Raw genomic sequence first — 22,086 nt, forward strand, 5'->3', positions numbered from 1 at the left:
CCCCCCCTCTCTCTCTCTCTCTCTCTCTCTCTCTCTCTCTCTCTCTCTCTCTCTCTGTCTCTGTCTCTCTTTCACTTCCACAACAATTTACAAGCTACGAAATGCAAACTCAAAGCAAAAAATCAGAACACCAACAACCAATAATAATTTATGATTCCCATTTGTTTAATAGAGAATTATAACAGAACAACAGTATGTGCATGCAAGCAACCAGTCATGGATGCAATACCCATTAAAATTAATCACAAAATATTTGACATCAAACGTTAAACTAATCTCCTCAGGGACCAAAGTTCAGTAAAGAATCATCAAAAGCGTGTACCTAAACAGAAAGACTTCGCCATCGGCGGAGCTTGTAACTTCACTTTTCACACTCTTTGCCACTATCTTTCACACGTACTTCATGATTAAATCAGCACACACCAATGGGGTTTTTCGTGGGTTTTTTGGAGCGGGGAGACTTGAGGATCAAGAATTTCTTCCAGGGTGGGGGGTGGGCTCTGGTGTCTGTAAATTCTATGGCGAGTTCTTTTATAATGTGAGCCCGTCTCTCATATTTGGTATTTATGTTCTGTTCTTTGACAAACTAAAAGCGTGTCTCTAATCAGTTTACATCCAAATGCGAGAAGCGCGCCTTTTGACAAATAGCCTTTTCAGTATCCCGCTCGCGCTCAGTGTGCTACTGAAATTCGAAATACAATATCAGCCTTCGCAACCCACTTTCTCTCTCTAACAGACACACACACGGACAAGACGGAGAAAAACGGTGTCAATGGCGAGCGAGGCGTCACTCTCCGACTCCGTCGACCCGCTGAGGGGAATCAGTGGTCCACTGCTCTTTCCCCGCACCATTAGACCGTCTGTCGACGTTCCGGTGCCGGTCGATCCCAAAGACCTAGATTCCATCCACAATTTCATGAAATCTTTGGTATAATCGCTTCTTTTTTTCTTTGGTTTGCTTATTTATTACTTTACTAGCTCTAGTTGAGTGTAACTTCGAGCAACCTTGTACTTGTGTGTTCTGTTTTTTGGCTGAATGAATGTAGTGGTGTTTAGGTACAAAAAATTGTTTATCTTCTTTATCTTTAATCATTGAGAAATTACTTTTAACTGATATGATTGTCTACTAGTTTCCCTTTTTTAATAGTTTCCAAATTTTCTGCATCCTTCGATGTTGCAAGTTTAGAAAGGCCAATCCTTTCAGGTAGAGTAGTTGTGCTCAGTAGTATGGGTGACTGGGACTGCTTTTATACGCGTGAGATCAGGCACATTTTGATGATAGACCATGAAACTTTTCACCTATTTGTTGAATCCTTAGGTGCGTGTATTTGAGTGCGTGTGTTTGGGCGTGTATGTGTGTTTGTGTAGTTCTTTTCTCTTTTCTGAATTTTGTGGACAGCACAACTGCCTACTGATTGTAACGATTGTTAACTGTTTGCTTGTGAATTAGCTTTGTGTTGAAATGGAAACTGACCAGAAATACCAAAAGGGACAGCCTTGTTCAAATTCGATTTTTAACAGTTTTCTGACTCCCACCTGGATAAAATTTGTGTGAGTCGGTGAGGAGTTGTTTACAACAAGGAAGATATTATATGAATTTGGCATATGCCCCTTTTTCTCGTGTTTGTGTTTGAAGGAGTTAAGGAGTCCTGAAAAGCTCATGAATGAGGCCAAGAGAATTGTGGATGGAGGAGCAGAGTTTCTTGAATCTAAACTTGGTAGTTTTGCTGAAAATGTGGGCATCACTGATGCCAATGCTGCAAAAGGGAAGGACAGACCACAAGAACGAAGGCCAGGTCTCCGCCTTGATCGCAAGAGGGCTACATTTTCTTTGAGGACCAGTGTTAGGTGAGGACTGAAGCTTACAAGTCCGAAGCTTTTATCTTCCTGAGTTGTTTTGGACAGATGTCACAGATCTATCTGTAGATTGTAACAATTTCTGTACTCTCTCTACAGTCAGCCTTCAGTGAGCTTGGAGCCGACATTGAACATAGACCAACTTCATGACCCAGATGAATTTTTTGATGCTTATGAGAGGATGGAAAGTAATTTTTTCATTTTATATTTGATTCTTCCTTTCTTTCCCCTCTTTCTCAGCTGCTATTTTTTTGCAATGTGCTTGTTTGGGATTTACTATCTCGCACTCTTCATTATTGCAGATGCCAAAAAGGAAATACAAAAACAGTTGGGTGGTAGCATAGACAATGTAAACCTTTATGAACCATCGAATACCGCACGTCGCCGTCGACCAGGAATTTTGGGGTATATTTAGATTTTTCGTTTGATTGATTTGTGCTGCATAATTGAGTTCATAGCTTATGAATCTTTCTGTATCTGGTGGTATTACATGATTTGCAAATTCGTTTTAGTTACAGGAAGTCATATAATTATAAGCACCGCTACTCATCAGAGCCTTCCGAAAACGATATGTTGATGGCGTCCCAGAAAGCAGTGGATCAGGACATTCCAAGTGCACCTGAAGATGAGTTACAAGAAAAGTTGGTGCATCCAGATCCAAATCCTGATGCTGATTTAGCGGAAGTCGAACCAGCTGGTGAGTGAATAGAGTTGTTTTTGGACAAATTCAAGTTCAATGTTAGTGTATTAACACTTGTCCAGTTTCTATTAATACACTATTGAAGCCTTAATGCTGTTGTCTAAGCAAATCCCCTTTCATCTCATTGGTGTCATGCCATGTAACAGTATCTACGAAGAAGACAGACAATGAAGTGAGTGATATCTTGGAGGAATTGTTATCCTGTAATAATGAAGATTTAGAGGGCGATGGGGCTTTGAATATCTTGCAAGAAAAGTTGAAGATCAAACCTCTTGATCTGGGGAACCTATACATTACTGAAATACCTGATGATGGAAGAACCAGTATATCTACTGTGACAGCAAGTTTGCAAAAACCTTGCAGGAGTTCACTGGTTATTGATAGTGTGCTGAAAAATTTGACCATGAAGTCACCTGTGGCAGACCCAGTTAAACCTGTATCTTCACCAACTCCTCCAAGAAGTCCCTTTGCCTCTTTGTCTTTATTGCAAAAGAGAATCTTGCAACCTAATCCCTTGAGAGATCCATTTTCACCAACACATGTTGATCTTTCTGCATGCCAAAATGCCTTTCCTGGCCCGTCTAAGGATAAGCTACTTGATCAGGTTGATGTACCGAAAATTTTGGGCATGTCTAATCAGTTGGAGTCCTGTATAGAGGTTGATAATGCAGAACCTACAGTTTCTAATACGGATGCAGAGAAAGTGATGGAAGATGCAGATAGTCTTCCTGAGCAGTTTGCCTATGAGAATGCGGGCGTACAAAGCTCAAATGCCGATAGCAGGACGCATGAAGAATCAGGCAACAACATTGAGGAAACAATGAACAATGATGCCAGTAAGAATCTTTGAGCATGATACAATACTTTTGTTTCTTTGGATGTAAATTGGATAAAAGATCTTACCTCTTAGCAATATTGATGATATATGCTGTTAACCTTTTATGTAACCTGGTTCCTGAGATGTAATGTCAAATGTGCATGTGCTGACTCCAGAAATAGAAGAGGATTACTCTTTGTTGTCACTATTTTATTTTGAGTAGGATGCAGTTAATTTGTGTTATAGAACTGTTACTTTCATTTATTTTGACTTTCTATGTGCTCCGATGTTCTTCATCTATGGCAGATGGATCAAAACCTTCTGAACTTGAAGATGAGGCCAGAGATGATACATCAAGCAGACGACCAAATGATCCAGAACAACAGCCGGAGGTAAGTTGTTTCCTTAGTTATTTTTCTCTCTTTATTGTTTTTTGATATTTTCTCAGTGCTATTTATCACTTCTTTTCTGTGTTTGTAGTCTTGAAATTATTTTGATGTAATTTTACAGAATTTCACTGTATCCAAGAGAGTTATTAAAACAATTATGTATATCAATCTTTTTAATCATGTGTTCTTGTTCTACCTTGTGGGTGCATTGAGATCTTAGTAATATTTCCTCCATGCTGACATGAAAGTTTTTGGACAGTTATACTGCATGTATGACAATTGCAGTGCATAATTGAACAGCCTTTTCTCTTATGTGATGATTTATTTGAACAATTACATGATTTTTTTCATTCTTTTTGTTGGAAAAAAAAAAAAAAGAATAGAAAAGGCCCCCACCCACCACCCCCCATTATCTCTCTATCCTGTGTTATATGTGTTACCAGTTTGTGAAAAGAAAAATACTGAAGGATTAAGAATATGGAAAGTATTTGGAAAAAGCTAGGCTTCTCTCTAACAAACAAATTTAAATGAATTATCGGAAGATCCCAATTTTGATTGTATTTCATTCATTTCTTCCTTCTCTTCTCTGTTGGAGGCCCTCCCTCCCTCATGCGCCTCTTCTTTTGGCTGAGTAGAAGAGGTCTTGACTTCATAATCTCCATTCTTTTTTCCTTAAGTGAAATTATTCAGATGGATAGATTGATAGCTGTCTATTAGTAATTGATGTTCTTCACTGAGATTTGATTCTGCAAGCAAAGTATTTCTTTGGACCCTTAAGAGACTAAACAAGATTGTCTTACAACAGTTGTATATAACATTCTCACTTGCATTGCGCTTACATTGGAATTTCATGCTTCATATTAGAATGCCAAGATTTTATCTCTTTTTAAATTTTGCATCTTCACTCCAACTGTTACGGTTCACATGAAATTACATGTTCTGTTAATGTTTCAGGTACATCAAGCCAAGCTACCTAGAGGAAAAAGAGTAGCAGGTGAAAAACGCATCAGAAAGGCACATCCCATGAGGAAAAGTCTTGCAGGTTTATACATTCATCTGCATGCAGAAACTCGTATTATAGATATATCTTGCTTCACTAATTATTTGTATGCTGACACTGCAGAGTCTGGTACATCATTTGAAGCTGGAGTAAGGAGGAGCAAAAGAATTAAGAGTAGGCCTCTGGAGTACTGGAAAGGAGAGAGATTCTTATATGGGCGTGTGGATAACAGTGAGTAGTGTTTTGTGCTTCAATGCCTTTAATTTAGTGGTATTTTGTTTCAACTGCCTCCTGAAATGTGATCCCTTAAACTTCTTGTCTGTTTGTTGTCTTTTAACACGATGCACCAGTTTGTTGCTTTTTTTATTTTTATTTTTCTTTTTCCAATCTTGATCTTTTGCTGTTGTATTTGATATGATTCAGTCCCTCCAGTTTGCCTAGGAGTTGAGATTTCTAGTTTAAATTGAAGAGGAAAACTGGTTCTAATTACATATATGCACATCACCCTTAGTCTTTTTTCACTCTTCATCCAGCAAATGGCTTTACGTACTGGGAAAGATTCTAACAGAGCACAAAGCTGTGGTCCTAGAGAATGAACTAGAAATCTGTTTGCTGCAACTCCTTGGAAGTGCATTGACAAAACCATGTCAACTCCCTGTTATCCTGAATTGCTCTTAATCTGCTCTGTGTTTGAAGTTGTTGGATCATCATCCAATATACTTTATAAACTCATCTGAAGCGAAATTATCTTCCAAAGAAGCTTTACAACTTTTCATATTTCCATTGTAAACAGGTCGTCTTTGACTTCAATTCAGGTTTTACGCAACTTATCAGGTGAAAATGTCTTAATTACTTCTTGTACCTCTTGTAGGCTTGAAGCTGATAGGAGTAAAGTATCTCTCCCCTGGGAAGGACACAGACAATCTGAAAGTGAAGCCCTATATCGCATCACAATCGTCTGAATATCAGGAGCTCCTTGAACTGGCAGCTCGCCATTGAGTCTCCTTACAATAATCTAATGGGATTGAAGGTTGGACCGTTCTACACCAAGCAATATGTATCCCAGGAAGCAATTACATATGCGGCGTTTAAACTTCTAGGGTATGTTATCTCACTTACATCATTGTCCACTTTGAGGAAAACAAAATGCATGACCTTAATAGCCATTAATTTTCTAACAAAAATGCTACTTGTAATGTATTTTAAGTTGTTTCCTCGTTAGAATTGAGAACCATCATTGTCTCTTGTCGTGTTTCTTCTGAAAATTTGACTTATTGTGCAATGTGGCTGTAGTTATCAAGTATTACACCTGCAAGTATCCAATAGACATAGATTTTTCTGAATATTTATGATCATGGACTTGTAATATTAGACTAACATATTCTTGCACCTTCACATACACTGACAGGAGAATGCTTCACAGTTTGACACAATGTTTGAACTTTTCAAAGAATTATTTCTTGGGTTATTTTTGTAGACTATTTCAACATCCATGAAATTAAATCCGTGTATATTATGACAGAACAGACCTAAAAGTAGGAATCTAGTTCATTTTTCATCAACGTTACAAATTTAATGCATCCTTAAACTCCAGTGGGAATGCTTTTTGCCGGTTTTGGACTTGTAAATTTTGGATAATTACAAATATTACAATAACACAATATATCCAAAGTTCACATACACAAATAATTATGTTTTTTAAAAAAACAAATTGACATAATTAATTCGAAATTAGAGTATCATGCAAGGACGATTGAGACTATTTGAGATATGAAAATCGTGGCTCCAAAGATTGCCTAAACACTAGAGTAATTCTTGGCGTGCTTTATATTGTGTGTCTAATTCTTTTGTATTATTTAATAAATATATGTAAAATATTAATAAATTAATATTAAAAAAGGTGGTGACATAAAAACACACATGAAAATTTAAAAATTAAAAAGTTAGATAAATAAATTAAATATTAAAAAAAAGTGAAGATACCAAAAGAACGCTCTCAATTAATACATAGTATAAATAGATAGATGTATAATTAGTTCAGAAACACGACAAATTCAAATTGTGGGATAATTATACTTTTTGTGTAGTATTTTAAACACCGTCCAAATTCTCATTCTTAGTCCCTACAATGTCAAATGAATTTGCATACCCGCCACCAAACATTTCTCATGTTCAGCCCATTGACCATTGAAAATTTATTTCAGTACTGTATTTTTCCAAGAATAAGTCGGAACAAAAACAGCGGTCCTGAACAATATTAGGATAAATTACGTGGGCACTGTCTGAAATTAAGTTTGAAGTCAAGACATTACTCCACTTTGACTGGACATCTGAAACTCCAGACCACAAAAAACGTAGTTGCAGAAAACAAGGGGTGGGTGGGGAATTCCACAAGAATCTGTCCAAAGCACAAAACAGAGAGCACTTAACATACGGCTTAATTAATGTAATGCTGTGGTGTCACTCACCTTTCTACACTTCAATCCATTCACTACATTCTTAAACATTGGCAAACTCTAGAAGTTGTATTTAAATCGATCAAGTCAAAAAATTATTTATATATGTAAGATTTTTCTCTTTATATGATTGACACACAGTTATGATATTTCCAATTTTTGTATTTTATTGCTGAGAAAGAGAGAGAGAATATAATAGAAAGCAGAACACCTCAATCTTCCATAATAAAATACCAGATATAAATTTTATTTTATTTAATATATACATATTTTGTGTATAAAAATTATTTTATTTGAATTTTTTTTACACATATGTAATATATATCACTAAATAAAATAGAATGTACAGTATAATTTAAACTCGAAAATTCAATTCACAGTGTAGAGAAGGATATCATCCATCGGATCACACTCCTAAAACTCCCCACATCCTTCTAGAAGACTTTATAATTTGCTATTTTTTGTAAGAGGGGAGTTGTGAATTATCATCAAAGTTGAACCACTTTCACTACAAACCAAGAAATGAAAAGGGAATAACGTTAAAAGATCTCTACTTTATTCCACATGGGGTGCACTCTTTTATTTGATTAGAACTGCACATAAAAGAGCAGAATTTAGAGCCCATGGAATTAAAAATATGTATTTCATATCACATTTGCATAAAAACTTGTGGGAATTTTTCCAGCCAAATCATTTATTACATGACTAATGTTGGATATATTTAATAGAAACACTGTCGTAACACCCCATTATAATATATAATTTTAGAATTAATTGATAAATTCTTATAAAATTTAATTAATTAGTAGATAAATTATAGGTTATAATTGAAATATAATCAAATTTGAACGGATTAAATTGAAGTTCCTTATAATATTTGAGAATAACTTATATTAATTAAAAAAAATTAGAAAGAATGTAATAAATATTTTATATATATATATATAAAGAGTAGACAGAGAGAGTTGAGAGTGGGAGGTGGGGCCATCAACCCCCACCGCGTCACTCTCTTTCGTTTTTTTTCTTTGTTCTTTATATACACACATACACAACACAAAACACACACAATTGAAAAATTGCAATTCTCTCGGCGGAAAATAGGAAAAGAAACACACGAGTGATGTATTATCTAATCGGAATTTTTTTACGAGTTTGACTATTTAAAATAATGTCGAATTAAATATCAAATTGGATATAAAAATGATATCGTTAGTTAATTAGATTATTAGATTTAGATTTAAATATTACTATAGTTAATTTATACAATTCCATCGAAATTATTAACCAAATACGCAATTCTACGTATTGTTGTTTAACTAAATTATATAGTAGCGATGGATTGACAGGAAATTCATAGAAATATTTCAAAAATTATATTTAAGAAATATTATGTTATTAAAGAGGGAAAATGGGGTTTTTAATGATAATCTAATTTAAGGATGCTATTGAAAATGATAGTTATAAATATATAAGGGGTTTGGTTAAATGAATCCCTACGAATTAAATGATAAATTATAAGTATTTTTATGAAGCCTATAGTATCTAATTATTATGAAGAACTAGAACGAAGATTTATATTTCGATAAAAATGGTATATTAAAGTATCATTAGAAATTATGCGAATAATATCTAATATTACATTTAAAAGAAATTACGATATTCCCAATATATTAATTACATATGCTATAACTCATGCCTGTTATGACGTAAGGATTACGTGTACTTATTAATTAGATGATTATGTGCATATTTATATATATAGATACAGAGATTACCTTAAATATGACGTTCAGGAAAGATATAGCGATAGAGCGTGCTATACTTGTATAAATACAAGACTAAAAATAAAATAAAAAACTAAAATAAAGTTGATATTCAAAAGCCAATCCGGAAAGCAATTTTGTGGTGATATTAAATCCGGACATTTGAGGGCATTGCTACAAATGGCAAAGGTTTTGGCAGAACTTCAACTCTTGATTTTTCAGACACCTATAAATTTTGTGAATTTGGACTGTTGCAGCTGTCCCATTGATAGGTAAGAACTTAAGATTGGCGGGAGAGGACCACCTCCACATGTATATGTATCTCTTCATTTTTTTCAAGGAATTTAACATAGATTGTTTTTTTCTTATTAGTAATTGAAGATCAATTTTAGAAGAAGTTTCTAGAATTTATTTTTCAGAATAAATTATAACGGGCTTTATGAAATTTTTTCATAATTATAAATGTCTTACTGTTGTTTGTAAAATTACAAATATACTTTCTTGAAATTAATAGTGGTCTAACAAATACCTTCTCATGATAACTTAGTTTAAGAGAGTATTTATTAAAAAAAATCGTTAATTTCAATGGATATTTCAAACGACGAGGAGTATTTATAGTTATAAAAAATTTAAGGAACCTCTTCCTAATTTATCCTATTTTCTAAAATTAGACAAATATAATAACGTGGGACATGGGTGACATTTGCAGGCTAATAAACAAAAATATTGTTTTTAAAAAAATAAATAAGAATAAATTGCAATTATCTTTTCTGGTGTTTGATATAATAAAACATATCTCTCCATTATTTAAAAATTTATAAATACTCTCCTTAAATAAAAAATTATTATGTAATCTTAGGATAGTGAGGTAAAAATTACAATTTTATCATTGCTAATTTTATTTTTTAAAAAATACAAAAAAAAAATGATGGTGGTATAATCCATTGAAAATATTAACTCAAAAATTATAAAAAGTATATAAAATTATAATTTATAACAAAAAGATATTTTGAGTAGTTTATTATAAAACTTGAAAGATAATCTAACAGAATGGACTCGTTGTTATATGGATATTAAAAATCAGGAGAATATTTGTAATTTTTTAAATAATGAGGAGGTATTTATAACTATACCAAACCTCAAGAAATGTGGCTGTAATTTATCGATAAATAACAAAAATCCTCCATTGCGGACGCGAAGAAGAAAAAAAAAATATCTATACTAATATATAAAAAAGAAAGTCATTCCACACGCACAAACTATCGTTAATGATGGAGCTACACTAATTTTTTGTGAAGTCAAAAATGCCTTTTATGATAAAATAACTGACTTATTCAACGTTTCAAAATTTATATTAATTAATAAATTATTATTTTTTTCCTTTTTATTAATGTAATGTACTAATTTATATATTTTATTTTTATTATAATATATTTTAAAATATAAAAAATTATTTATTATATGCGTGTAGGAACCACGTGTCACAACCGCGCACTAGTGTATATATGTGTGTGTGGGAATTATGACCGTCTATAATTAATAACATAAATCGTGTTTGAGGCGATAATGTACCGATTGTATTGTATTTGATGAATATTTGTGTGGAGAGTCGCGCTTCGTTGTTCTTCATGAAGTTTATTTATTTCATTTTTTGACGCATTAATTTAATATAATAAAAATTTATTTCGGTTCAATTAAGTTAACTTGGAGCAATAATTAGACGTCATCCAATAGGTTGGACTTTGGTTTAATTTAATAAAAAATAATTTCTTGGGGATTAAGTTATAATTTCACCGGGTAATGCCTATGCCTATTGGTTAACACATTTAATTTAGGAATAATTAAATTTATACCCCTGATTTATGATCTATTCATACAAATAACCTATATCTTTTGCATAATTACACAAATCACAAATGACAATAAAAAAACATGAGTAGTTTGTGTAATGATGCTGATATTTTTTTAGAGAGTATTTGCAGAAGTAGGGGTAGTTTGTATAAATAATGTTGTTGTTTTCGGTGGATGTATCTAAAAAATATGAATAATTATGTAGACATACCATATATATTGGAGTGTAAGTATAATTACCCTTTTAATTTATCTTTAATACCCAATTTTTATCGAGTAATTTATCTCTTTAAGTGGTGACATCCTTATTGTATTATTATTTAGATAAAATAAATTAAAAAGACCTAACTCTTTTATTTAATTTGTAACTATAGAAAAGTCAAAATAAGGACCAGCCCATGTAATTTTCAACAGCTGCTGAAATCTGCATGCCTCATCCCCACCATCCACTTGTACACAAAACTATTGGCTCGAAGCATAGAGAGGATTACGTTTTCATACAACTCGCAAATTGCAATTAATAATTCAAAATCATCATGAATAGATAGAATCTCCCAAATTAAATAAAGAATAAATTATAATATGTTACTTTTAAATTTATTATAATTATAAAAATATCTTGTTATTGTTTAAAAAATTATAAGTGTCTTTTGAAATTAATAATCGTTCGACAAATATCCAATTTTAATAGTTCATTATAGAGATATTTGTTAGACAATTATTAAAATTTAATAAAATTATTTATAATTTACTTTAAAATAAAATAATGAAAATGGATGTTTTTTCGGATAAAGTCGAGAATCCGTTAACTGCGGGCCATGACATACGCCAACAGAGTAATAATGGTGTTGTCTTTTCTTCTAGAATACTTTCCCCAGTGGGCTGTCCTCCATCAATTTGATTGTGTGCATATAAATAGCAAATTCCAGAGAATTGATGCCCATCTTCATCTTTTTCATGGTCCCTTTTCTTCTTCGGATCTTGCCCGAACACACCCATGTTCTTCTAGAAGCCTTTTTGCCCGAAATCTCACATCACATATCCACAAACTAGTGTTTATCAAGAATCAGGATCATAATATCTTCTGCATAAAAAAGCGAGTATATCAAGCGGAAGAGGAGAAAGGGTCTTCGCCTGTAATAACCAATCTTGATTTTCTTCTTCTCTGTAGTTGTTTGTTGTACAAGTATTTTCTTATACGGGTTTTGGGTCAACCATATGGATCTCATCCCGGGTCTGCCGGATGATCTTGGGCTCGAGTGTCTGGTCAGGGTTCCCCACCAGTATTTCTCTTCTGTTTCATCAGTCTGCAGGAGTTGGAAGCGCCGGATTGAGCTCCCGGAGTTCTGGCGGCACCGGAAAGCCTCCGGTTTGACCCGGAAGGTCATCGTCATGGCACAGGCCCGGGTCGACCCGAACCGGGGACTTGGAGCCAAGAAGCATGCCCCAGTTTATAGGCTGACCATTTGTGAACCAGAAACGGGTTACTGGGCGGAGCTGCCGCCGATACCCGGTGGGTTGCCGATATTTTGCCAATTAGTTGGGGTTGGGCTGAACCTGGTGGTGCTGGGCGGGTGGAACCCGGTGACTTGGGAGGTCTCAAATGGCGTGTTCATTTACAACTTCATTTCTGCCACGTGGCATCGTGGGGCCGACATTCCGGGGTCTAAGAGATCGTTCTTTGCTTGTGCGTCGGATTCCGACCGAACGGTGTTTGTGGCTGGAGGACACGATGAGGAGAAGTGCGCGTTGAAGTCCGCATTGGCGTATGACGTGGCGGAAGACAAATGGATGACCATGCCTGACATGGCAAGAGAACGCGATGAATCAAAAGGAGTATTTAATCGTGGCAAGTTCCATGTCATCAGTGGATACAGTACCAACGCGCAAGGCCAGTTCGAGACCAGTGCTGAGTCATTCGACATTGCCACCTGGGAATGGGCACCAGTGCAAGAGGATTTCTTGAACAATCCCATGTGTCCAAGGAACTGCGTCGACGATGGAAATGGAAAGTTGTTGATGTGCAATGATAGTCATGTGATAGTGGGACAAGGATCCACATGGGAAGCAGTGGCGGAGTTACCTAATAATATTCGAAACATGGGATTGATGACAGCGTGGGAGGGCAAAGTGGTGATAATTGGGTCAGAAAGATTTGGAGCGGCCCACGAGATGTTGGTACTAGATTTGAAGAGCTCTAAGTGGAAGAAAGTGGAGGTAGAAGAGGATTTCACAGGCCATGTTCAATATGGATGCTGCCTGGAATTGTAATCAACTGTAGTAGGTTTTAGAGTGACAACAACAATGTAAAAAAGGGAAAATTTTGCACTCTATTAGTGTATGATCAGCCTTAGCTGAAATGCTATAACAAATCTTGAATTGATGAAGTGCATTTTTCCAAGTATATGTCATCATAGCCCAAAATGGATGGACAAAGCCCATGATTTGTGATGGAAAGTAAAGGAACACTACAACCTCAATTCGGATCATTGCAGAAATGGATTCCTTTTAAGAGCTCATTGTCTTTGTAGTGGAGGCTCACTACAATATATTGCTAACCACTGTAGTGTGGAATTTTACAATCAATTACGTAAATAGTTATATGTTTAGATCCACACATAAATCAACTCTTTAAGGGAATAATTCAATAGTTGGGGCACAATTTTATTTTATTTTTTTTGGACAAGTCTCGTATTCAAATTTTTAGTGTACACGTAGATGATGAATGTGTGAGCAAAAAATTAAAATAATAAATAAATAAATTGATCTGACGACAAATTAAAGAAAATCCAATCAAGCCCATAATCCAAAAAGTAATATTATCACTCACTAGTTCAGAAAAATGAAAATTCCATTTTAGGGGCTTGCCAAACACAGCCTTAGGCCTTAACCCCATCACATAGTAAGAACACTCCGCCGCCAAGACTCATCAAAAATTTCCCTCAATTCTCGCTTTCCCGTAAGTGGGTTTTCGTTCTAGTTCTTCGTTATAGAGTAAAAATACTACCTTTGCTTCGTTTGTTTTCTGGGCTTTCTCGAAAAACCTTAGCAAAAATGTCGGACGATAATGCTTTGATTAAAATGGTGGAGATAGAAAACAGAGGAAGAGCACTGGTTTCTTGTAGGCCGCTCAAGGCCGGAGAAATAGTCCTCAAAGACTCTCCGATCGTCCTTTACTCCGCCTTTCCTCTCCCCGCCGCTGGTAATTACTGCTCCCACTGCTTCAGGACGATCTCATCGAACTCTCCGGCTGCAGTTTCTTGCCCCCATTGCGCGACTGCTTCGCTTTTTTGCTCTTCAGAATGCCAATCCGTTGCTCTGGCTACTTCCCACACCCCATTTGTATGCCAAGCATTAACCCGCCTCCGGGCCGCCGATTCTCCGCTCCACCACCACCACCACGACCGCCATGTGCAAGCCCGGTTTCTTGTTGCCGCGTATAATCTTGCAATGGTGTCGCCTTTCCATTTTCAGACTCTCCTTTCACTTCAAGGTGAAGTCTTTGTGGATGATGCAGCCGTTTTCTTACATTCAGTAATTTCGTCGGTTTGCCCTTTGTCAAATCTTGGACAGTTTGGGTTTTCAGTAGAGCTGACCTCTGCTCTGTTAGCTAAAGACAAGCTGAATGCTTTTGGGTTGATGGAGCCTTTTGATCAAGATAAAGAAAGGTCTGTAAGGGCATATGGGATTTATCCGAGGGCCTCGTTTTTCAATCATGATTGTCTCCCAAATGCATGTAGGTTCGATTATGTGGATTCGGCGTCTGATTTTAGCAATACCGACATTGTTGTAAGGGTAATCCATGATCTACCTGCGGGTAGGGAGATTTGCCTGAGTTATTTCCCTGTCAATCTTAAGTATTCAGAAAGGCAGCAGAGGTTGAAGGAGGATTATGGTTTTACATGTGGTTGTGATCGTTGCAATGTGGAGGCAAATTGGTCTGATAATGAGGAAGAAGGAGAGGGAGAAATTGGCCAAGAGGACGAAGATATGGACGAGGATGCTGATGATAATATGGGGGCTGATTTAGAGGCCACGGAATGTGGCATGTCGAAAGAAAATGATGATTTTCCTCATGCTTACTTCTTCATGAGATACATGTGCAGTAGAGACAATTGTGGCGGTACTTTGGCTCCTTTACCCCCAGTCGATGCACGCCCATCTACCATTATGGAGTGCAACGTTTGCGGCAACTTGAGCAACTGTGAAGAAATGGATGGAAATGAGTGATTTCAGTGAGTTTCATTAAGTAATTATCTCACTGTTCTTTCTGCTTGTTAACAAGTAATGGCTGGTTATGCATTCCGTATATTTCCTTCACTTCCTTTCTTGCACATGTTGAGCAACTGTGAAGAAATGGATGGAAATGAGTGATTTCAGTGAGTTTCATTAAGTAATTATCTCACTGTTCTTTCTGCTTGTTAACAAGTAATGGCTGGTTATGCATTCCGTATATTTCCTTCACTTCCTTTCTTGCACATGTTCTCTATGTCTTAATTATCATGTAGGTGTAAGAGTTTTCTGTCTTTGAATGTTTACAGGGGAGGTTTCAGATAGCTGTTAAAATTTATGCTGCAAACATTTGCCTTTACATTTCAAACATAGGTTAATAACTGAAACTAATACCTTTTTCTTGATCTGTAGGTGAACAAACTCAGTTCAGTCCCAGAAAATTTTGAGCAGATTCTAGTAATGCTACATGTAACGGCTTTGACTTTTCTTCAACAAAGCCTCACATAAAGCACCGGTTTCTAAAGCTACTCGTTTAGCCGACAAAGTATCTGAATCAAGTCCTCAAGGTCGGACAAACACGGTGCATATGTATTACCTTTAGCTGTCTCTCTTGTGAAGGGCAAAGAGGTATAGCTTGCAAAAATCGTCATAAACAATTAGCTACTACGTAGTTTAGAATCTTATTTTTGAAATCCATGCTTGAAATTTGAGATGCAAACATTAGCACCCTTATCAGCAATGGTTTCTGAACGGTTTCCTTATAGAGGTTGATCAGTTGGTTTCCTCAGTGTTTGGCTTTTCGTTCTTGCCTATCTTGTTTTATGAGTACCTAAAGAAGGGTTTGTTTTGTTTATGCTGATGCTGCTGTTCTGATGCGCAGCATTTGATTTGGATTGTCCTATTATCTATAGATGTACCTCTTTGGGGGGATAACATTTTTGAGAGGGTATTTTTTGATTTAAGTATAAAGAATGTCCATTTTCCACACACACACACACAAAAGGGGGTGCAGAAATAACAACTGAAGGAGATGAGAGGAAATGATGAATATGCATCTATACTTTTACTCGTCTGGTGATCACACTTGTAGATTTCTGAACAAAAATAGAAAGAATGAAGTATGAGCTGCTGCTGCTGCAAATGCTACTTTATTCTCATGCACTTGTACAACACCTCACCAAATTTCTGGAACATGTGTTTTTTCAAGTACATTTTCTCCACGTTCTCTCTACCTCTCTTTCCCATTTCTAGCCTTGCTGACGGATTCTGCAACAAGAATTCCAGATTCCTTGCAAGAACTTTAGCCCCTGGACGTCCTAACGGATGGAGGAGACCTGTTGCGTTGTGTTCGACAATCTCTCTTGTGCCTCCAGAGTCGGTCCCAAGAACCTGCACCCACAAAAAAATAGGTTTATTTACACTTACAGTCCATGAGAAGTATGAATGCCACCTCATTACTAACAATAATTATACTGACATCTCGTCAGTCAACAAAGAAGAGAGAAATTAACCAGATTAAATAATTTTCTGGAACTTTTGACCCTTTGATTTGAAATTTTGAATTTCCTCCTGCTTTCTTCTTTCTCTCTATATATGCACACACCCAGGACTATACCCACATAGACATACACATAAATACACCCATATATGAAAATATGTATATGCACAAATACATACAGACAAACGAAGCAAGAATACACACAAATATATACATGCATACACCACACACCCCATCATTGCACAGACGATAATGACTGTGTTTCAGGCATCAAAATAAATTAGCAATGAATAACTAAGGTTTTGAATGTCAGATCAATTTTTATCCAAAATCCCGTAGGAACTCTCGAACGGCATATATAGAAAACGAAACTACAAAACATACAAATGGATGAAAGGAAAATCCAATGGAGTTAGCAGATGTAAAGCATATCTAGTTATGAGTTGTGGTTCAGCTTATGTGGAAGTATTAAAAGTAACTGTTGAAGTAAATCAGAGCAGCTTTGTTTGATCATATTGGTCAAATCTTTGCATTTAGATTTCTAATGTTTGATTATGGAAAAAAAGGGAAAAAGAAATAAACTTGGAAGGACATAAGAAGAGTTAGTGCTGTACAGGAAGTCCAAATGCCATTGCCTCAATTGTTACTCTTCCAAATGTCTCTCCCACTCCCTGCAAAAGATATAGTGCAGAAATAATCAAAGGTTCTGATAAACATAACTTAAATGTCAGAATAAATCATGGAACATGACATAGCATGAACATAAACCAATGCATGTTATTCAGGTGAGTTATCTTACAAGCTGCATTTAGTTCTGACCAATTCATGTGTTTAAGTTATCTTACAAGCCGGATTTTGCCTTTTCTTGTATTTGCCATTCATAATTTGCCAGCAAAGACGAAAGTTATAAGCGTTGCAAACATAATGGAGAAGTTTCACAGAGAACCAAGGTTCAATCTGAAATACGGTAAAATTTTCATGATCATTGAGTTCTTCACATGCAGTGGCAGGAGTTATATGATCCCTTCTTTTAAGCAAGAAGCTATAGTTATCTCAGGGTAAAACTCTAAAATGGTGTACCTGGGAATTCATGGCATAAACATCAGCCGCAGCATAAAGAGAGGCAACACGGGTCGTTGCTGGGGTCCACAGCACAGACTTCGACAAATTTGAATGCATAGATAGATATGTAAGAAGTGCTTTCACATAAGGTACCTTATTACTTTTTGATCCTACTGAACCAATGAGAATCTTAAGATTCTGTTCCTTTTTTCCTTTGCTCTCAGATAAAAGTTTTCTCATGCTAGCATCTATATCAAACCTCAGTGGACCAACTGTACCCTTGTTCGAAAAGATACGGGGTGAGCTTATGTATTTCGTTCCAGCATCAAAAGTTGATCCCTCGGAGGATCCACCATCTGTTAGCCTATTCTGCAGCAGCGCCCTCGAATAATAATCATGGTCAATTAAGATTGAATCTTTGGAGTCGGAAGTGTTCATCTGTAGTTGCTGTTCAATCATCAAGCGTGCCGATTCTAAAAGCAACAATTGACCCTTTCCAGGGTTTATGCTGCTCAAGGAAATGACGAGCATATCATCATCAGTCAGTCCCATTTCTTTTCTAACCGTACTTCTCAATGCTTGCCTCTTCTCCAGCATATTCTCTGTCGTGAAAGACGGAGTGTTTAGTGAGCAGGGAATGCCAGCTACAAAGGCCAGCTCATCATTGACGGAGAGCGGCACCAGGGCTGGCTCGGAATTTAAATGAATGTTTTCTTCCTCACACCAGGCTAGCCACTGTTTGGATTGTGATTCAGACAGGAAAATCAACTTCTTTACTCGGTTGAGGACAAGCTTCGATCGATTAAAATACTCTCGTCTGTTCTCCATGATCCACCACATGATTTGAGTTGAACCAAGTACAGTACGTGAGAGGTATTGCTCTGAGACCACATTTAAGGAAGGAAAAAGAATAGGATTCAGATATCTTCACATAGTTCTTGACGGGAAACTTCAGTATTTCAATGCATTCAAGTGAAACTCCAACCAGTGAGTATAATCTGATTCATGAGAATATTATTGAAACAAGACAAAGACTGTGGTCACAATCTCCTACAAAATTATATTGCAGGATGAGCCTGATTTTAGAAAAATGAAAAGCACTACAAAGTAAGAACCTTAATCAACATCAAGCAAAGGGAAATACAACAGTGTGTAAAAGGAGGCAGCAGAGGTAATTGATTTTGGAACTACGAAAAAGTCTTACACTTAAATTTCTAGTAAAGAGAATTCTATTTTGAGAAATTGCAATCGACAAGAATAATTAGGTGAAAGTGAAGAATCACATGCCTACAGATGAAACCAAATTTCTCAATGCACATCTTCACAAATGGTATTACCTTGAATAATGGCTCATATGCGCAAGATCATCACAAATATAGCCAAGGCAAGTAAAATTAAGTTACGGAACTACTTCCATCTAAGCTCTTGGACATGTCATAAGGAAGATTTTGGAGTTCTCACCTATCCAGGATGAACAGACAGCAGACCCTGCAATGATGAGATCTGCTTTCATGGCTGTTTTGAAGCTTAGATCCGTCTTGTCCTCAAGCACTTTTATTTTTCTTCTAGCAAGTTCTGGCATCAGGCCACCCTTTTTGTTGAGAACTATAACTGAAATTGTAGCCCCACAGCTCAGAAATTCTGTCGCTAGCTCCAGCATTGCAAGTGGAGCTCCAGTCATGGACATCTCATGGAATATCAACACAAACTTTCTAGACCAAACAAGACGAGCAAATGCACCCTTCCTGTCACAGGTACCTGAGCGCTTCTCAGGACTCCACTCTAAAATTTTATCCTCAACAGAGCCAAATGGACCAACAAGGAATCCATATGTTGTATTCTGCTTCGGAATTTCCTCTTCCTGTATATCAATTTCACTTTCTACATCTTCTGTCACAACCTTCAGCTTACCTCGGCTCTTCTTACGGGACCCACGGCCTGATCTCTTGCTTTTTTTCTTCTGTGACGTGCTTTTGTTCAAAGAAACACTACTTCCATTCTTCATGAGAACAACATCAATATTCTTCAAACTTGACTGATTCGTATCACTCTGCAACTTAATGGCCCCAGAATCAACATTAGCAATCAAGTCCCTCCTCTTATTCAGTTGTGGTTCAGAATTCCCACCATTCGACTCACCACCATAACCACCACTGAAAAGATCTTCCTTATTATCTCCATGGGCCCATCTTGACTGAAAATAAAATCCAGCATAAGCCCAAAGTGTGATCAGAAGCAACCAAAGAACAATGCGGTTACTTCTGAAACACTGAGAACCAATCCCACCAGTCCTGCTCTCTCTTCTTGGAGTGCGTCCAGAGTTTAACCTCCTAAACGAAGGAGAACCCCTTGGTGATGACCTACCTGAAGATGGTGACTTCAAAGAACCACCAACGGGCCTCAACGGCGATGGCCTAATTACATTTCCTTCGTCCATCGCCAAATTCTCAATCACTCCTATATTACAGTTTCCAGATGCTCATACTACAACATTTCAACAAATGAAAACCTATATGCAGAAACACCGGAACTAATCCAACTACTACTTGTTAAAAAAATTCTTCAACCCGAGAATCCAAGAAGCACCACCAAAACTAGTTATTTACTCTTCTTACAATTAAGCTGTAATGTACTCCTCTTGCCTGCACAAGAAAACCAAAAGTTCCACAAAAGTTTCAGAAACATATGTGACAATAAGTAAAATGAAATTCCTCATGAACCCATCTATTTTAAATCAAAATTTCGACCAAGAAAAATCGTTGGCCGATTAGCATCCAATTCTTGAACAGTTAAGCCAGCATAACAGGGGGTAAAAGAAAATGGATCACTGTGAGCCACAAAATCCAAGAAATGACCACACAAGAGAGAGAAAAAGCAAACCCAAGATTCCCGAAAACTCACCAAGATCAAGGGAACAAAGTCCAAGGGGTGTCGGAGCAGCAGCTTAGCAAGTGATCTTGGAACAAGTTGTGAGCAGGGGAATGGGGTTATGTACACAAGTAAAACTCGATCTTGGAACAGTTCCTTTTACAAAATCTTGTTTCTTTTACGGGGAGAAAATTAAAAGATACAACAACAGAGTACAACCCCGAGTGCCACCGACAAATCCAAAGCAGATATGTATATTTAATATTATTACAGCAGTGAACCTCACTCAGCTCTGACTGCAGCTGCGGTGAATTCTTGAGAGGGGGGGGGGGGGGGGGAGAGAGAGAGTTGCAGTGTGGAATAGAGTAGAAGTGGCAGATGGAGAAAATGACTGAAACTGAGAAAGTATGAAGAAAGTAGCCTGTGTGAATGCAGTTGTAATACATCTGTATATATTATATATATACACACATATTTGTCGTGTTTCTTCTATTTATAGCTGTATTTATGCAGAGTTTTGGAAATTTGAAAATTGAGGGAGAAAAGGGGAAGTTAAAATTGCAAAGCTTGGCTTCAATGCTAATCAGTAGATCATTGACTGACTTGGTTTCATGTATTTAATAGTCTCAATATATTGATGGATCACTTAAAATCATCCTCTTAAATTTAATATAATTATAATATTTTTTATTATTTAAAAATTATTAATATCTTTAATTTTAGTGTCAATCTAGCAATTAATTCAATTTGTTAATCCCTAAAATTCTATTTAATTTTGATTAAAACGTCTTTATATACTATAAATTAATTCTATTTAACTTAAAAGTTTTATCCCATTCTTTTTATTCATTTTATTTTTATTTTTATTTAAAAAAAATACAGCAAAGCAAAAAATTAACAATTTTAAGCTTTCATAAAAAAATAACATAATTCTACCAAAAGTATTGATAAACTTTCAAATAACGGAAGAGTATTTATAATAATCTTAAACATTAAGAGAAATTGTAATTTACGTGATCAAATTCTTTCGATAAGGTAATTTAATTTACGTGATCAAATTCTTTCGATAAGCCCTACATTCATCACACACATTAGCCCTGGTGCTTTGTGCACTGACGATAGTTACATCCTGCCCTTCCTGCATGCCCTCTCTTTTCTAATAGATACATATATACATATAAGCATGCATTGATAACACCATTAGACCAACATTTCCAATATCAAGAGGGAGCCGGACCAAACACGCCGAATTCAGTGCTAAGAAAATTTATTTGGGTTTGGGTTTGGTATGGTAGATTAGGATGCCCGCTGCTGCATTAAATAGGTTCCTTTTCCTATAATCAGTGAAGTAATAAATCGGCAACCTCAAAGGGAATCTACACAACACTACACTTAGATAAAAACACAATAGTCAGCGGCTTTAATTACACCTTACCAGCACATTTAAAGCATCTCAATCCCCCAAGAAGTAGCCAGCATTTACTGACCTAATTCAGATTAAACAATTCTGTTGAGTACTACTGTATATGCAAGTATGGAGCTTCTGATTAGTATGGTATGGTCTCAGTACAACTTTTTCTGTAGGCTTGTCC

At 36.2% G+C, this 22,086-nt stretch overlaps 5 protein-coding genes across 7 annotated transcripts in view; 3 read left to right on the forward strand and 2 right to left on the reverse strand.

The window, feature by feature from the left end:
• LOC105157574 (DNA-repair protein XRCC1) overlaps positions 1–513 on the reverse strand; it is a 4,722-nt gene extending 4,209 nt beyond the window's left edge. Inside the window, exons 1-2 of the mRNA XM_011073984.2 lie at positions 323–513; positions 57–94 (exon numbers count right to left, since the gene is read on the reverse strand). The gene's annotated coding sequence lies outside the window, so the exon portion shown is untranslated. The remainder of the gene's footprint in view (positions 1–56; positions 95–322) is intronic.
• LOC105157576 lies at positions 663–6,106 on the forward strand. Of its 2 annotated transcripts, none has more exons than XM_011073985.2 (10): positions 663–928; positions 1,637–1,848; positions 1,957–2,045; positions 2,160–2,262; positions 2,370–2,554; positions 2,704–3,393; positions 3,681–3,766; positions 4,718–4,805; positions 4,887–4,994; positions 5,635–6,106. In XM_011073985.2, the coding sequence occupies exons 1-10, from the start codon at positions 773–775 to the stop codon at positions 5,760–5,762; spliced, it is 1,845 nt and encodes a 614-aa protein (XP_011072287.1). In that variant the 5' UTR covers positions 663–772; the 3' UTR covers positions 5,763–6,106. The 2 variants fall into 2 exon arrangements, with proteins under 2 accessions (XP_011072287.1, XP_011072288.1); XM_011073986.2 differs by having other exon boundaries at positions 2,376–2,554.
• Positions 11,767–13,239, forward strand: LOC105157577 (F-box/kelch-repeat protein At1g80440-like). Its single transcript, XM_011073987.2, has one exon. It carries the CDS (start codon positions 12,052–12,054, stop codon positions 13,102–13,104), a length of 1,053 nt encoding a protein of 350 aa, XP_011072289.1. The 5' UTR covers positions 11,767–12,051; the 3' UTR covers positions 13,105–13,239.
• LOC105157578 (histone-lysine N-methyltransferase ASHR2) lies at positions 13,678–16,003 on the forward strand. 2 transcript variants are annotated; one of them, XM_011073990.2, is made up of 2 exons: positions 13,678–15,082; positions 15,478–16,003. In XM_011073990.2, the coding sequence occupies exon 1, from the start codon at positions 13,888–13,890 to the stop codon at positions 15,061–15,063; it is 1,176 nt and encodes a 391-aa protein (XP_011072292.1). In that variant the 5' UTR covers positions 13,678–13,887; the 3' UTR covers positions 15,064–15,082; positions 15,478–16,003. The 2 variants fall into 2 exon arrangements, with proteins under 2 accessions (XP_011072292.1, XP_011072291.1); XM_011073989.2 differs by having other exon boundaries at positions 13,679–15,068.
• LOC105157579 lies at positions 16,103–20,926 on the reverse strand. Its single transcript, XM_011073991.2, has 5 exons — positions 20,528–20,926; positions 19,088–20,268; positions 17,645–18,507; positions 17,179–17,235; positions 16,103–16,455 (listed from the first exon to the last, which is right to left on the reverse strand). Exons 2-5 carry the CDS (start codon positions 20,061–20,063, stop codon positions 16,210–16,212), a joined length of 2,142 nt encoding a protein of 713 aa, XP_011072293.1. The 5' UTR covers positions 20,064–20,268; positions 20,528–20,926; the 3' UTR covers positions 16,103–16,209.

This window comes from Sesamum indicum, linkage group LG3 (assembly GCF_000512975.1).
Source record: "Sesamum indicum cultivar Zhongzhi No. 13 linkage group LG3, S_indicum_v1.0, whole genome shotgun sequence".
Classification (NCBI taxonomy): domain Eukaryota; kingdom Viridiplantae; phylum Streptophyta; class Magnoliopsida; order Lamiales; family Pedaliaceae; genus Sesamum; species Sesamum indicum.

Coding starts and splice junctions, on each gene's coding strand:
- LOC105157576 (XM_011073985.2), top strand. CDS start 773: ATGGCGAGCGAGGCGTCACTCTCCGACTCCGTCGACCCGCTGAGGGGA. Junction 2,046..2,159: donor TGCTTATGAGAGGATGGAAA/GTAATTTTTTCA, acceptor TCATTATTGCAG/ATGCCAAAAAGGAAATACAA. Junction 2,263..2,369: donor CGTCGACCAGGAATTTTGGG/GTATATTTAGAT, acceptor AATTCGTTTTAG/TTACAGGAAGTCATATAATT.
- LOC105157577 (XM_011073987.2), top strand. CDS start 12,052: ATGGATCTCATCCCGGGTCTGCCGGATGATCTTGGGCTCGAGTGTCTG.
- LOC105157578 (XM_011073990.2), top strand. CDS start 13,888: ATGTCGGACGATAATGCTTTGATTAAAATGGTGGAGATAGAAAACAGA.
- LOC105157579 (XM_011073991.2), bottom strand. CDS start 20,063: ATGGACGAAGGAAATGTAATTAGGCCATCGCCGTTGAGGCCCGTTGGT. Junction 17,236..17,644: donor TTTATGCCATGAATTCCCAG/GTACACCATTTT, acceptor TATCTTTTGCAG/GGAGTGGGAGAGACATTTGG. Junction 16,456..17,178: donor CAATGGCATTTGGACTTCCT/GTACAGCACTAA, acceptor TTGTGGGTGCAG/GTTCTTGGGACCGACTCTGG.